At 36.5% G+C, this 17,858-nt stretch overlaps 1 protein-coding gene across 1 annotated transcript in view; it reads right to left on the bottom strand.

Moving 5' to 3' along the window:
• Positions 1–17,858, bottom strand: part of LOC149787569 (uncharacterized) — an 84,147-nt gene that overhangs the window by 42,148 nt on the left and 24,141 nt on the right. Inside the window, exon 3 of the mRNA XM_089973719.1 lies at positions 4,955–5,163. Within this exon, the coding sequence (XP_089829845.1) occupies positions 4,955–5,163 (209 nt within the window). The remainder of the gene's footprint in view (positions 1–4,954; positions 5,164–17,858) is intronic.

Here is a 17,858-nt window from a genome sequence, read left to right as displayed (position 1 = left end):
AGTCAAAATTCTAGATAAGACTGGAGGTGCTATAGACGATGAAGCAGTAGCTCCCGTCAACAATTTCATGCATTCCTTGTTCAGTGGAGTGGACTTGTACTTGAATAACAAACTGGTCAGTAGCAGCATGGATACTTACCCTTATCGTGCCTACCTGGAAAATCTCTTGACGTACGGAATAGATGCCAAGAACACTCATCTCAATGCCTGTGTGGTATGGGAAGCTGACGAACCTACCAAGTTTGAAATATTGGAAACTGATGAAAAGAAAGACAATAATGATGGATTTGTAGAACGAAGAAAGAGAATCACGGGAGCCGACACAAGTTTAGAACTGATGGATCGTTTGCATTTGGACATGTGGTTGCAAGAAAAGTATTTGCTGAACGGGGTGGATGTCCGCCTGAGACTGAATCGTAGCAGTGCCGCTTTCCATTTGATGGCTGATAGTGACGGTTACAAAACCAAAATCCTAGAAGCCAGACTCTACGTACGCCGTGTGGAAGTGTTACCTAAAGTGGGAAACGACATCAGTCAGACGTTGAGCAGAACGACCGCCAAGTATCCCATACGACGCGTGGAAGTGAAAACCTTCACCATTCCCAAGGGACAGCTATCCATGATCGAAGATCATCTGTTCCAAGGACAGTTACCCAAACGTTTGATCGTTGGTATCGTCGAGAATACAGCCTTCAACGGAGCTGCCGAAAAAAATCCTTTCTACTTTCAACACTTTGGCGTGTCCAAAATCGAAGTCAGTCGCGATGGCAAGACCTTGTGTACCCGACCTTTCGAACCTGACTTTACCAAGAAGAATTACTTGAGATCGTACTTGTCCCTGTACGAAGCCACCGGACAGTTAGGAACCAATACCAGTCACGGTATTACGTACGAGGATTATGCAGGAGGCTACGCTTTGTGGGCTTTCGATTTCACTCCAGACCAAGGCAGTGACGAGGGACATTTCCACCCTATAAAATCCGGCCAGATTCGTGTGGAAATTCAGTTTAAAGACCGAGACCCTGATGAAACGGTGAACGTCATCCTGTATGCAGAATTCGATAATACCATAGAAATCAACAGTTTGAGAGAAGTCATCCTAGATTACTAGAAACCATGGAAGACTGTTATCCCTCTTTACCTAGTGGAGAAACTTTAAAGATGGAATGTGATGAGACTGTGGAAAAAAATGTTGTGTTTTCAAAAAAATTGTTTGATGTTATGATGTTGGATTATTGTTTAAAATGTTAGAGTTGTTGTTTAGTGTTAAGTGATTTTTGAATAAAAAATGTTGTGTTTTGAAAAAAATGCCTTTGTCTTTTGTTTAGCTATAAGAATGTTGGATTGATGCTCTTTCATTTCTTACTATCCCTCTCATGACACTCACTAAACGTTGCGACTAAAAAACCGTGTGGGGGATGTTTTCCTTCACGTCCGCGCTTTGACTTTAAGAACCGGGTTGTTTCCAGTCTAACCATCCATTGTCGACTCATCCTCCTAAGAAGATGTGCTCCAAACTAGCTAAACTCAACGAAGCCTACGTGAATTTGCATAGGGTCAGACACAGTCTGATACCGAAGCCAGAAGAAATAGAGAATGTGAGAATGTTAAAAATCACTGAAGACCTGATAGAAGAGCTCTTCAGAGAAGAAATGAACAGGGAGAAAGAAGAATGGAGAGAGAAGTACAGACTTCAGAGACAGCAGCAACAGCAGCAACAACAGCAGCAGCAGCAGCAACCTGAACCTGACAGAGGCTTTGTCGATTGCCCTATCGACACCAAAGAGTTCTTCTTTTCTTTCCGAAGAAGCAGACCTATCGCCAGAAAGTCTATCCTCAGAGGACATCGCATTCTTAGAAACTAAAAAAAGAATGCCATAGCAAACAAAAAAAAGCAGCCCTTTTCAGGGCTACCCAAATACTCTAGAAAAGAAATAACGATCGATTTGCCAATGTGTGTAGGTAGAGTAGTGTGAAAATAAACACTAACTCTTTTTTAAAAAATGTGAGGGTATGTGTTTGTGTGTTAGTAAGTGCTTAAGTAAGTTGGTATGAATAGTAGATTAAAATCATGTTTTTTTGGTGTTTGAGGTGTATATTTGGAGTTAGATTGGATTGCTTTGCGTATGTGGATAGTCTATTGAAGTGATTTATAAAAAATTTTAAAATAGTGATGGGTAGCATAAAAAAGTGAGTGAGTGTTTCTTTTAGGTCCGCGCGTTGTTGTTTTTGGTCATGATGTAGGTAACATCAATTTTATGTTTTTTAGGGGGATGTTTTCGTTCACGTCCGCGCTTTCACTATAAATTGAAACTCGCTGGGCAGTCTAGCTACCCTTGTTGATTGATCAACACCAAAAATGAACACGAGACTGTCTAAACTGTTGGAACTTCATGTGCATCTGGAATATGCCAGGCGCCTGTTGAATAAACTGGCCGCGGAAGCCATTGTGGAGGAGGGAAGGATAAGAGAGGAGGAGGAAAGAAGAAAAAAAGAAGAGGAGGAGAGAAGATATAAAGAAGAAGAAGAAGAGGAAAGAAGATACAAAGAGGAGGAGAGAAGAAACAAAGAAGAGGAGGAGGAGAAGGAAAAGAAGAGAAGAAGAATAAATTTCAGAATCCCAGAGAGCGAAAATTGGGATTCTGAAGCGACATATCCTGCCTCTGCTCTCTCCCCCAAAAAAGTAAAAAATAACTGGGGGATAAGATGTGTATGTGGCGCCAGGCCTGGAAGGTGCCACCATTAACCAGGTGTCCATGAAGTTCCAAAAAAACAGCCCTTTTCAGGGCTACCCAATACTCTAGAAAAGAAATAACCATCAATTTGCCAATTTGTAGGTAGAGTAGTGTGAATATAAACACTAACTCTTTTTTAAGATAGTGTGAGGGTATGTGTTTGTGTGTTTGTGTTTGTGTGTTTGTGTTTGTACCCGCTCACGTACGATTGTGTGGATAGTAGATTATGGATTTGTTTATCGTTTCTTAGCGTATGTGTTTGCGTGTTTGTGTTTGTGTGTTTGTGTTTGTACCCGCTCACGTAAGATTGTGTGGATAGTAGATTATGGATTTGTTTATTGTTTCTTAGCGTATGTGTTTGTGTATTTGTGTTTGTGTGTTTGTGTTTGTGTGTTTGTGTTTGTACCCGCTGACGTACAATTGTGTGGATAGTAGATTATGGATTTGTTTATTGTTTCTTAGCGTATGTGTTTGTGTGTTTGTGTTTGTGTGTTTGTGTTTGTACCCGCTCACGTACGATTGTGTGGATAGTAGATTATGGATCTGTTTATTGTTTCTTAGCGTATGTGTTTGTGTATTTGTGTTTGTGTGTTTGTGTTTGTGTGTTTGTGTTTGTGTGTTTGTGTTTGTACCCGCTCACGTACGATTGTGTGGATAGTAGATTATGGATTTGTTTATTGTTTCTTAGCGTATGTGTTTGTGTATTTGTGTCTGTGTGTTTGTGTTTGTGTGTTTGTGTTTGTACCCGCTCATTGAGTCATCCACCCTTGTGTCTTCCATGATGTTTAGGACGGACATGCTCATGTATGTCAGGTCCAAGTGGACTGTTGTTGATAGGACAGATACTAGTCAATGGATGAGGAGAGTTTACATAGAAAGACAAGGATGTCTCAAGAGGGTACTTGTGTATGGACCGGTAGTTAGAAGGAGTTTAAGAAGAAGAAGAAGAAGATGTGACAGATGCCATCTATGTTAATATTAATATTAACATAAACCCAAAGGCCCTTTTCAGGGCCAGCCATATTTCTCGAAAAGAGATAGCCTTTCCATTGCCTACCCCTTTTCTAAATTTAAATTTAAATTTAAATTTAAAAAAAACTTTTTAAAAAATAAAATAAAAAATCCCATATTCAATTCCCCTTGTCCCTAGACAAACCCAAACTCTATTCCCATGTTAATTTCCTTTGTCCCTAAACAGACCCAAACTCTATGTTAAATTCCCATTGTCCCTAAAGTGGCCCAGCGTTTTTCTCCATGTTAAATTTCCATTGTCCCTAGAGTTGCCCAGGGGTGTTTTTAATGCTAAGTCCCATTGTCCCTATGGTGGCCCACTTAACTACTTATGTTGCTAAGAATACAAGAACCAAGATGCATTACTAAGTCTATCCTCTATGTTGCTAAGAACACAAGAACCAAGATACATTACTTAGTCTATCCTCTGTGTTGCTTAGAACACAAGAACCAAGATACATTACTTAGTCTATCCTCTATGTTGCTTAGAACACAAGAACCAAGATACATTACTTAGTCTATCCTCTATGTTGCTAAGAACATAAGAACCAAGATGCATTACTTAGTCTATCCTCTACGTTGCTTAGAACATAAGAACCAAGATGCATTACTTAGTCTATCCTCTATGTTGCTTAGAACATAAGAACCAAGATACATTACTTAGTCTATCCTCTATGTTGCTAAGAATACAAGAACCAAGATACATTACTTGGTCTATCCTCTATGTTGCTTAGAACACAAGAACCAAGATGCATTACTTAGTCTATCCTCTATGTTGCTAAGAATACAAGAACCAAGATACATTACTTGGTCTATCCTCTATGTTGCTTAGAACATAAGAACCAAGATGCATTACTTAGTCTATCCTCTATGTTGCTTAGAACACAAGAACCAAGATGCATTACTTAGTCTATCCTCTATGTTGCTTAGAATACAAGAACCAAGATACATTACTTAGTCTGTCCTCTATGTTGCTTAGAACACAAGAACCAAGATACATTACTTAGTCTATCCTCTATGTTGCTACGAATACAAGAACCAAGATACATTACTTGGTCTATCCTCTATGTTGCTTAGAACAGAAGAACCAAGATGCATTACTTAGTCTATCCTCTATGTTGCTTAGAACACAAGAACCAAGATACATTACTTATTCAGCGGTGCTAAGCCTAGTAACATTAAAAGTGTTATATTAAAAACAAAATTACCAATGAATGAAGTGAATAATATTTTAAAGCCACTGTAAGCCATTGTGGGTGTTCCACTGTAGTCAAGCTTCAGTCTATTCGTCGATGACATGAGATCCTTGATCACTTGACCTCCACCCGCGTAGTAATAATCATATACACCAAAGAGTCCCTGGTCGGGTGTAATTCGAACAGCACTGCCATCTGGCTTGTAATCATATATGTGCAGCCTGGAAAGTAAAACGGTTTGCTATGTTTGTGTACAAGATTTTTGGTAAATGTTAGTACTCATCCATACAAAAATGTATGGATGAGTACTAATCAAGAGTCTAATTATAACTATAATTACTTATAAACCTGTTTTAATTCACAATATGGTCACATGTAGATGGTATTTGCTACATTTTGTGTGTGTGTGTGTGTGTGTGTGATTTTGATTTTTAACGTAGCTTTAACAATTTTTCAGTCATATCGCTACGATGTCTACAATGTGCCAGTTTATAGTGATGTCTAGCACTGGGGCATCATGCCGCAGACATGTAGCATGATGTCCCACCCAGTCTCATTATCCTGACACCAGGCCGACCAGTCCTAACACTAACCTCTTAATGCTGAACGCCAAGCGAGGCAGCTGTTAGTACCATTTTTCGTAATTCTCTGGTATGACTCGGCCGGGGATCGAACCCACGACCTCCCGCATCCGAGGCGGACGCTCTAACCACTAGGCCACCGGAGCGGTACTACATTTTGTTTCATTTACTCAAATCAAAGATGAGCTATATGTTTTTGTAATTAAATAAAGGCTCAGCTGTATTTTTCGGTGTGTACATATATCATCGAAGTCCAACTAAGCACAGGCTATTGTACATGTCCGTCAAGTAGTAATATATATAAATATGAGTGTATACGTGTGGATATCTTGTTTATACTTTGAAATAAATGTGTTACAAAGACTTCAAAATATCTTGTGCATCGTAATAGTCAGGCCTTATACAAAGACGAGATACTGACAGAATATCGTGAGATCTTGTGAAATGGCAACGGTATCACGTTTTAAATAAGGCAGGGGTGGGCAAACTACGGCCCGCGGGCCGCATGCGGCCCGCCAAGGAATTTCATGCGGCGCGCCAAGGGTTTTCATGCGGCCTAGGAACAAGTCATCATTCGCACTGACTCCGTTTATGTTACTCTGTTTATCAAATAAATGTGCTTCTTTTGAAGTTTAAGTTGTCAAATATTAACAACATATTAACAACTGAAAATTAATTATGATGTTTTTTAGAAAAACCTTTTGTTTTTGCTATTTCAAATATTAATTATTTTACTTAATGAACTATGCGGCCGGCGACAAGGTGTAAATTTGTGTATGCGGCACTTGCACTGGAAAGTTTGCACACCTCTGAAATAGGGTCAAATACAGTGATACCAATTCAAGCTTGATACGGTTTACAAGCCCGAATTCTTTGTTGCGGTAAAACGAGACAAACATAAGGTGTGAGTGACAGGATTATCACTTAATTAATATAAAGAATTCATCCATTACATTTTTATAAATATGTTGTCATGCAATAAATCAGTTTATCCAATGATCCCATGCTATGATAATCAGTGTTATGTTTATAAATAAGGTCACTGTATTTGACCCTATTTAAAATGTGATACCGTTGCCATTAGTGCACAGATCAATTAAGATAATATTGTATTCATAGCTACGAATTTCATTATAGTTTGAAGAGCTTTACCTGAGGGATGTCATTGCAGTGTTATGTATATGCAATTTAATTATTTGTTTGTTAGGTTTTTTTTTTATTTTTTTATTTCATTACATACTATTATAAGGAAACTTTATCTACTGGATTTTACATTTGTTTTAGAAATTCAGTTCAGTTCTGTTTGACCTGACTGTTATAATATAGAAACACTGTATCTAATGCTGACATCGTTCCTGACCTTGATTCAGAACCAGTAAGGGTTCTGGTAAACAACTTTTTTTTAAATAAAAATTATATTATCCTTTCCCAGAGTAATAACCATCGATTTCAGTTAAGGCCATACGTGATGTTATGCATGTAAAAAGCTTCTATTTGTTCTGGAAGGGTGACCATATGACCCTCATACAGGAATCTGTTTTGCGTCTTAAATTAGTGTATAACTGTTTTCTGGATAGAATTTGGGCATTTGGGCTCGAAACTACTGACACCTTCAGGTGTTTTGTTGTGACCAGTTTGAGTTGAAATTTTATTTTATGGAATACAAATGATTCTTTTCCCTGGAATATATAAGTGCTCATACGGATATCTTGGACAAAGACATTCATTGAAATTTATTCGGAATTCAAAACTTTTTTTTTTGTGAATCGACAAGGAACTGTTGACACAACAGCACTTTGAAGTTTGCAACTGACGTCATCGCCTTCTATTTTGGATTTCTTTGGGACTCGAACTCCGATTCATTTAGGACTTTTTAATAATAGGACTTACATTTTTAATTCTTGTATTTATTTTGGATTCGACTCGTAAAACGGTAAGCTCTTTTTCTCATTTTGACCTTGTATTTTTAGGAAAATAAATCATTTTTTAAATTTTACAAAGCTTGTTGTTTTCACTCTTTTCTGTTACGTTTTGTAAGAGCCTAAACACGTAACAACAGTTTGAAGTATTTTACCTGAGGGGTTCTATTAAAGTTTAAAGTATTTTATCTGAGGGATTTCACTACAGTTTGAAGTGTTTTCTTGGGGTGGTTTAATTACAGTTTGAAGTGTTTTACCTGAGGGATTTCTTTATAGTTTGGAGTGTTATACCCCCGGGATTTCATTATAGTTTGGAGTGTTATACCCCCGGGATTTCATTATAGTTTTAAGTGTTTTACATTAGGGATTTAAAAATCTTCATGTTAATAGACTAATACTATTGCTATCTCAAAATTGCAATGTGTTGGTCGAATATGATGTTACTTTGTTTCGTCAATTAAAATTTAATTGAAATAAAATCGGAATTCACAATACCATAATGTCTTTGGACAACCATTGTTTTCAACTTCCAAGTACGTTCGAGAAAGTCACTATTATATCAACTTGACGAGCATGAACCAGAAGACTGGAATGATATTCCCTGCAAATTCTACAAGTCAAAAATCGTTCAAAATTATATTATTGTTATTAGATATTTTATTTTTTAATTTAGTAATTTTGTTTTGTTTGCTTTTTTGTTTTTCCTGTTGTTGTTTTGATTATTTATTTTATTTTTTATGGGGGGGCGGGGTAACACTATTTTTCAGCACATTACATGTTAAACATGGCAGCAAGTATAACTGGTTGAGGAAGAATCCGGGCAAACCCCAGTGGTAATCGCAGACTCAAACGAAGCTACTCGCAAGCTTTCTCATATACCCTCAAATGTCCGAGCCTGAGACTTCAAGCCACGCGGACTTAGGTGAGATGGCAGTGATCGGTAAAGGCGAGCACTTTAAATCACTCGGCAACCCGGGTCCCTCATTCAAATTGTGTCATCGTTTTCATGGTAATATTCTTGACTATATATATATATATATATATATATATATATATATATATATATATATATATATATATATATATATATATATATATATATATAACATGGCATTTAAAGTGTTGGCATAAAGCAATTTGATATACCAATACAACTGGTATATCAAATCCTGATCCGACCATGGCGCAATAATACTCATATATAAACATTGTCGCGAACGTCTACAGTTCATATTTTCATCACAATTCTTTCTGCTTTCTGTTCCCCTTCCCCTCTCTTGCATAACGGACAAAAACTACGCAGAAATATGGAGTGAGAGAGAAAAGGAATTTGGGCTGGATTAAAACCTTGAAATAGAAATTACACCAATTAACCTACATGAATGTGGTTGGTTCATCGTAACGATATGTGTGCGCTTTCCTTGGGATCTATCTACAGTATTTATCAGTGGTACAAAGTTGCAAATCATGTCGACATTATACGGTAAATTTCTCGGTTACGTGGTACACATATTGTGATGTATTTAATGTTTTGTTGTTGTTGTTTAACTATAATGTTTTGTTTAATGATTATTGTGTGGAAATTGACCATTGAATGAATTGCCCACTGAACTTAGACACAAAGACACAGTGATCACATTCAAGAGGGCTCTCAAAACTCACTTATTTCGAATGCAAGAACAAACTTAAAGACCTAATAATAATGTTTCCTACCTGAAATATTCTCAGCATGTTTTTTATTTTTTAATGTTTTTCTAATTTCATGGTGTTCATTTTTGTAATAATATTATTATATGTTTTTTATCTTATAGGTGTTGTCCAATGATGTAAAGCGCTTAGAGCTTCTAAAGATTAGGCGCTATACAAAGTCCTCATTATTATTATTATTATTATTATTATTTGTGGAAACTGATCATTGATCTAGAATCAACTGCAGACGCTCGAGAATGTTTATATATGCGTATTATTGCCTCATGGGAGGATCACAATTTGATATACCATTATTATTGCCCCATGGGCGGATCACAATTTGATATACCATTATTATTGGTATATCAAATTGCTTTATACCAATACTTTGGACATAAGTACCCAGAGAGTAACAGGTACAAAACGTTTCTACTTAAGATATTCAACCATATTATTAGTAAGGTCGGAGTTTAAACGATGTGTAATTCGATACATCCTAAGAACACAGGGAGAACCTTGCAAATTAAACTTTCAAAATGTCAGAATTTCAGACTAAGCAATGACTGACTAGTTGAAGCAAGATATGCTTATATCAAGGAAAGTTAAATATAATATGACTACTCAGTCAGCTTGTAAAATGAGCTAAGATCGAATGCATCTGATGAATCGACTTGAGGCTGTTCAAGTTCTTTATTATCTCACGTTTGCATTCCGGAAATAGGTATGAGCTGCAAAATGAAATCTATTGTCATAATACTTCTTTGTGTATTTGTTGCAGAAGTGTCTCAAATAGCAATGATAATGAATTATGGAATTAGCTCACATATGGTGGAAATTTGTTTAAGGCCTCCCTTTGGTAATTAATCCTTTTTACGAGTTGTCTGTGATACAGAAGCATTGCAACGTGATAATGTCGCGTTTATTTGATTGTGGGACGAATGAAAAACAAGAGACACGTAGAGGATCGATTAAAGCTTTAAACAGCTTTATGTCATCTCTCCCGTTTCTTTATGTCCAACATTGGGCAGACAATCCACTAAAGAGTATACGGAATTTTAACACGATATAGGCGTTAATGCAATAATCCGCTTTTAATGCCTCAAACTGTTCATTATAGACGAATCCTACCGAGACTTATAGCGATGGTTATACGAGCTATAGTTTCTAATTATATGCAATATTAGAACTATTCATAGCCAGCAGGTTACTCTTGGGAAGGTAAAGCATCTCTCTCGTGAAAGCAGATATTTCATGTTATATGTGATTTTATCTCCCTCGGGTTTCATGCCTGTCCTGAGTCAGAGAGGCACTTAGCTCCCATTTTCTTTTCGCGATTGAGCCGAATGTTGTGCCAAAAGTGAAGTTAATAAAATAAAAAAGCAACAGTCCCTTTGATCATTTCCCGACTGATTGGTCACATTTTTAATTAGTGTGCTGGTTCGTCATCACTTAGAAGGGGCAAGTCATCAATTTGTTTTATGAAAACCTAATAAGTTAAGCATATCTCATAGCATACTAACGGGGGTAAGGGAGCGGACGGTGCGGTTTCCCCGGGCGCTAGAGGCCTTGGGGCCCAAAAATTACGGTTGCTAGAGGTCTTGGGGTACCAAAACCCATTTGGGCCTTCATCATCGCCCCGGGCGCCATTTACCCTAAGTACGCCACTGTATCTCGAGCACATCTGTGAAATTATCATTGTCTTTATAAATATTTGCAAGTATAGTGATATGGAAAACCGTAAAACTAAAGCTTGCAAAAAGGAAAAGAACACTTAATAAAATGTGATACTTGGAAATTCTAATTAATAAATCCTACTGACATGGGATACTTGAAAAGTCTAGTCCATAACATCTTACTGGCATCTGTATTGGGATACCTACAAATTCTAATAAATAGTATCATATTGGCATGGGATACTTGAAAATTCTAATCAATAATATCCTTCTGGCATCTGTATTAGAATACCTGAAAAATTCTAATCATTAATATCCTACTGGCATGGGATACCCTAAAAATTATAATGAATCAGTCCTACTGGCTTCTGTACTGGGATACTTAAAATTCTAATCAATAAATTCTACTGGCATCTGTAAAATAAAGTTATTCATGTGGGCATATAATTATGCCGTGGATCAACCAAATACTTTGTTGTTTGTTTTTTTTTAAACATATCTCTATCTGTAATGATTTTACAGTTATAACATAATGATACGTGTACTGAATAGCCCACTCGATGACACTAGGTTAAGACTGGGTATAAATCAACTCATGCATAACAAGGTTGCAAATTTGATAAAATTACTTATTACATCGTGCTATCAAACGAAAATGTGTTATTCTTCGAAGTGAAGCAAATACTCTATTGTGACAATAACGATGCATGATAAATATATTATGTTACTGAGTCAAAATACAAAATTTGAACACCTAATGTCGGGTAAAGGTCTCCAAAACTTAACTATTGTAAGACTCACTCTGAGCATATATTGGCTAGATATATAACTAATAAGGTAAAATTAAGTTTCAAACTTTAGATGTGAGAATGAATATCTGCCATTCTTTATTCTTTCTAAAGCTGACTACTGTCTCTTAGCATAACATTTTTGTAATAAGGTAACTGCTAGAAAGGATACAGGTACAGTCTATCTGTGATGACTAGAAAGGATACAGGTACAGTCTATCTGTGATGACTACCATAGATACTAAGCTAAACTGATTATTGCAGGATTACAAACAAGTAGTATGTATGCGGGATTTCTGGAATATAGTCAAATTTAATACTACTGCAACTAGGATAGATGATATTTTTATTTAAGTCTCCATTTATAGTTTTGTTCGATTTTAGTGATTTTTGTTGTTGATCACAGGGAGTTGGTGTTCGGAAAATATTTCTCAAAATCGAGTAAATACCCTTTTTCTAGAGCAGACGTCATAACGTACGGCATTCACGAGACTTCATGGCAACATGGATTAGTTTCGTAAAATGGAACCTCTCCAGTTTCTTAAGATACGGAATTATATGGATATTATAATGTACAAATGTTTTATAATTTGAGAGAGAAATTAATTCTTTGCGCTAGAGGGTTGTGTCGCGTCTTGTTTTACGTAGCATAAAGTACTAATATTCGGCTTCGAAAAGGCTTAATGATGAGTCATAGAAATGTGAAGAAAAACAAAAACATGCATGCGTGCAATTACACTTTCGTAATGTGTGGTCATTAGGTGACTCGCTTTGTAGTGAGACTATCTGCGTTTAACACTACAACACAGCTTTTAACCACACTGACTAAGCCCTCGCGTAATAATAACAAATAAATTATTGCATCAAAAAATTACAATTCCAGTACTTCCAATTGCATACTACGCTAACAAATGTCTGGATCAGTCCCAATTTATATTTTAAACATCATTTTGAACATCACAGGACGCGTCCTTTTGTGAAGTCAATCAACGAACCGAAATGGTAAAAATGGCGAAATAAAAACTGGTTTGAAATTTTTTACTCATGACTTGTGGCGGAATAGTAAATATTGAATTTAAAAGCAAAAAATTTTTTTACAAAAAATGTCGCTACGTACATGAAAATCATCACCCGAAATAATTAACGTAGTTTTAGTTATCACTTAACAATTCAAATAAATCAGATGACGCTTAACAGTATGCACATGTGTATAGAACATAGTTAACTTCAAAAATTTGAAAATCTATACGATGTTAATTTAAGGGTATCACGTGAATGCTAAGCGACAGTTTCGAAGAGTATGTGGTGTATGTAGGAAACAATAACACTGCTTATTGTAACTCTGCTCCTGAGTTAACACGATACAAATGTAAGGATATTAGATGTTGAACTTGAATTGTTGACAAAGCGTGCGATATGTACAAATTGCGATATGTTCCTAATAACCAATAGTGCAATTGGAAGAGATGTAAGCCAGATACCACATAGATATTCTGAAACAAATAATAATTTAAAATGGACAAACATGTTAAGATAAATCCGATAGTAGGTATGAAATTTCAAGGTCATTCTTTACGTTTCTAGATACTAACAACCTCTAAAAGTGGATCATATTCTGGTATGGGTGGATCATATTCCAGTATGGGCGGATCGTATTCCGGTATGGGTTGATACTATTCCAGTATGGGCGGATCATATTCCGGTAAGGGTGGATCATATTCCAGTAAATGTGGATCATATTCCGGTATGGGTTGATACTATTCCAGTATGGGCGGATCGTATTCCGGTATGGGCTGATACTATTCCAGTATGGGTGGATCGTATTCCGGTATGGGTTGATACTATTCCAGTATGGGCGGATCGTATTCCGGTATGGGCTGATACTATTCCAGTATGGGCGGATCATATTCCGGTAAGGGTGGATCATATTCCGGTAAGTGTGGATCATATTCTAGATATATCTAAATACTAACAACATGTATGTGTGGATCATATGTATGGATAAAGGTTTAGGATACCTTAATTTTGGTGATTCATTACTACAAATAAATATATTTTAAAAAGGTGCTAATTCATGGTGGGATCATATTCCTGTATAGCTGGATCACATTCCGATATCATTGGATCATATTGCGGTATGCTTGGACATATTTCTCTATGGGTGGATCATATTCTAGATGTATGTAGATACTAACATCATATATGGGTGGATCATATTACGGTAAGGGTTGATACTATTCCAGTATGGGCGGATCGTATTCCGGTATGGGTTGATACTATTCCAGTATGGTTGAATCATATTCCGGTAAGGGTGGATAATATTCCTGATGCAACTAGATACTAAAAACCTCTAAAAGTGGATCATATTCCGATATGGTTGGATCATATTATAGATGTATCTAGATATTAATAGCATCTATGGGTGGATCATATTCCAGTATGGATGAATCATATTCTAGCTGTATCTAAATACTAACTAATATGGGTGGATCATATAGTGTGGATCATATTACTAGAAACTAAAAATCTCTTAAGTGGATCATATTCCGGTAAGGGTGGATCATATTCTGGATGTAACTAGATACTAAAAATCTCTAAAGTGGATCATATTACGGTAAGGGTGGATCATATTCTGGATGTAACTAGATACTAAAAATCTCTAAAGTGGATCATATTACGGATGGATAGATCATATTCCTGTATGGATGGATCATGTTCCGGAAAAAAAGAATGAAAAGGCTTTATAGCGAAAATTAGATACATCCCTTGCAAAACACGTTAACAAATTATAGAAACTGAAAATTGTTAAAATTAAATGTTTAATGTTCACAAATATGGTAGGGTAACAGAGTTTAGTACAAGATTCATATGAAAAATGTACCCATATGATCATCGATACAGTTGCACGTCATGACTCCATCCACCCCTACTATGAATTAAAATGATATATATAATGTTTCTCTATTTTTTCTATTTCAAAAATTAAACTAAAAACATTCAACAGAATTTAAATTGATAAAAATGCAATAAATGATTCAGAAACATTTTTTTAAAAAACCAATTGAACAATAACTTTCCTGATAAACAGAAGAAAACGTTCAAGACAAGCTTACAGCTGAAATATATGCAAACAAAACTATTTTAATGCCAAAAAGATCAAAGACAATTTTTGAGGATGACGTAGTATGTAAGTCCGCAAAAAAAGAAAAACAATCTAATTAACCAAAGTTAGCTGTTGACTCTTTTACTGTAAAACATATCCAAGTCGTTGATGTACGAAGTTTATTTAGCACAAGCTGAAAACAACTACGGTGATAGAATGAAACTACATATGACACATACAGATACATTGTTACGGTTTTAGAATGAGACTTCATAGGACGCATACATATACATTGTTACGGTCATAGAATGAGACTTCATAGGACACATAGAGATACATTGTTATGGTCATTTAATGAGACTTCATAGGACACAGAGATACATTGTTACGGTCATAGAATGAGACTTCATAGGACACATACAGATACATTGTTACGGTTTTAGAATGAGACTTCATAGGACACATACAAATACATTGTTACGGTAATAGAATGAGACTTCATAGGACACACACAGATACATTGTTACGGTCATAGAATGAGACTTCATAGGACACATGCAGACATTGTGGCGACATGAGTGAAAAATTGTTAAAGCTACGTTACAAATCTAAGTCACAAACAGACACGCACACACATGCTCGTAACGTAGTCATAAAAATGAAATCATTCACCAACTGAACAGCCATAGCCACTCACGAAAATTGGACAACGTGTGTGCCATTGTTTTGAGTTACCTTCACCCCTTCAGTATATGATTTATTATGCCTTATTCTGTTTCTGAGATAACAAGAAATATGTCAGGAAAATATTATACTCATTTAACTTGAAATGATAATTAATGTTGCAAAGTATGCGCGTGACAAAATTATATGTTGAATTAAAACATTTAACTCTTCTTTGTGATGATCAGGAGCTGTGTATTTACGTTGCTATACTAGAATTAGAAGTATTTACGTTGCTAAACTAGAATTAGAAGTATTTACGTTGCTATACTAGAATTAGAAGTATTTACGTTGCTACGCTAGAATTAGAAGTATTTACGTTGCTATACTAGAATTAGAAGTATTTACGTTGCTATACTAGAATTAGAAGTATTTACGTTGCTACGCTAGAATTAGAAGTATTTACGTTGCTATGCTAGAATTAGAAGTATTTACGTTGCTATGCTAGAATTAGAAGTATTTACGTTGCTATACTAGAATTAGAAGTATTTACGTTGCTATACTAGAATTAGAAGCATGTTTTACCTTATCTAAATATAAGGGCGAGACAGACTTTTGCTTACTAAGTCAAAGTTCTAATTGGTTAAAACTTAGTCAAAACGTATTCGAACGAGAGATTTTTATTAGGTGAATGCTAAATGACGTTATAGTTATGTATATCAAATCACCAAAATGCCTTTAAAAAGGCGGAATCCACCGATATTCGAACATTTGTTTTAATCTTAAAAAATAGTTTCTGATATTCTTTATGACGCTATTGAATACTATAACATTAAATCATGCTGACTTATGAGACGTTTTAGTATCGACCGACGGAGCAAAGGCATTTGACATTTTCCTATAGGACTCACGGTACAAATTTAGTTCACATAGTAACATATGCTAACGCCATATTACAAATTCAATAACTTTATATTTCTGAGTGCTAATGATAAAATCTATATTTATCAATATAGATGCATCCTGATGACAGCTTCTGTTTAGAGAAAAGGATATAAACCACGGTATTTTATGGACTTACGTTTGTTTGAAACATGTGCTTTCAATTCCGCACCAGCCATGTGCTAATTTCAGTAATTTATTTATTCGTCTTGTGCAGTGCATGCCCATCCATTTAACAGCGTCATCATCATCAAGGTGCTTAGCCTGCAGTCCACCGGGGAAAGTTGTCAGCGAGCAGTTGTTCACAATGTGTGAAATGGTCTGTAGAACTCCGCAGATACAGGAAGAGTCAGTAGCTTTGCCCCGAGGAGGAAGTTTGCTAAGTACTGGCAGCCATGGAAAAGGAGTAGGAAGTAGTGTTCCAGAAATTATGCGCATCGTTGTGTTAAGCTGGACATTAATTAGCTTGGTATGGGACGATCGAGCCCAGACAGGAGCGCAACACTCGGCTGTATAGTAACAGAATGCCAGTGCTGATAGCTTGAGTGCCTGAGAACTAGCGCTCTAAGTTGAGCCAGCTGAAGAGCGGACTAGGTTGTTTCGAATGCTCAGTTTTGCTGAAGTTTTCTTCATGTGGTTGTAGAATGTCAGTAATCTTTCCAAAGTCAAACCAAGGTATGTTGATGTAGGGCGGCGTTTTATGTGCTGCCCATTGAGGAGGATGCAAGGCTCACTATTCGTATTTGCGTTGCTTAGGTGGAAGACGTTGAAGACTGTCTTTGTTGTGCTAGTCTGTAGGCGCCATTTCTTAAAGACGTTCGAATTTTCCTCCATATCCTTGTTCAGTACCTCCTCAAGCTCAGTAAACGAGCGACTTGTGGTCCCGGGAACAATGTCATCTTCATACATGAACTTGTGCGACAGTGTTTCAGACAAGTCATTGATATAAACATCGAACAGACTTGGCGAAAGAACAGACCCCTGTGGGAATCCATTAGTCTGACATCTACCCACGAGCTGAAGCTCTCTCGGATGTGCACTCTGAAGGACACACGGTACTAATGGTATGGAAAAATGGGAACCAGCCTGGAAATGGGTGAACATAAAATAGAGTATATATGGGTTAGGCCGACCAGGATTGGTTAATAATGTAAGTTATGCTGTAGGAAAAAGAATCTTTTGAGAGCTTATCCTAACTAGAGACATTGTTTTATTGGTGGAATTTCAGTTCTTTAACAGTCTTGAGTTTGGAACACTCATTACTAAAATTAGCATCTGACTCTTTGGTACGGAATTGAAAACGCATGTTTCAAACACATGCAGGTCTAGAAAATGCCGCGGTTCATACCCTTTCCTCTACAAAGAAACTGAAATTCATGTTTGTAGTAAGTGGCTTGCAACAGCATTTCGTTTGACAACAGGCTGGACTTGAACTTGTGTTTCCTGAGCGGTGCCAAGTCGGCGATTCAAGCTCCAGCAATTCCGACTGGAGTGCATGAAGTTGAGTGACACTGTAGTTTGCTCACAGCGAGTAAGCCTGGCGGTGTTCAGTGTCCAG

Source organism: Sinohyriopsis cumingii, chromosome 11, assembly GCF_028554795.1.
Source record: "Sinohyriopsis cumingii isolate HCF-2022 chromosome 11, ASM2855479v2, whole genome shotgun sequence".
In the NCBI taxonomy this organism is placed as follows: domain Eukaryota; kingdom Metazoa; phylum Mollusca; class Bivalvia; order Unionida; family Unionidae; genus Sinohyriopsis; species Sinohyriopsis cumingii.
The sequence above is the reverse complement of the archived record's forward strand: the minus strand, read 5'-3'. Positions and strand labels throughout refer to the sequence as shown.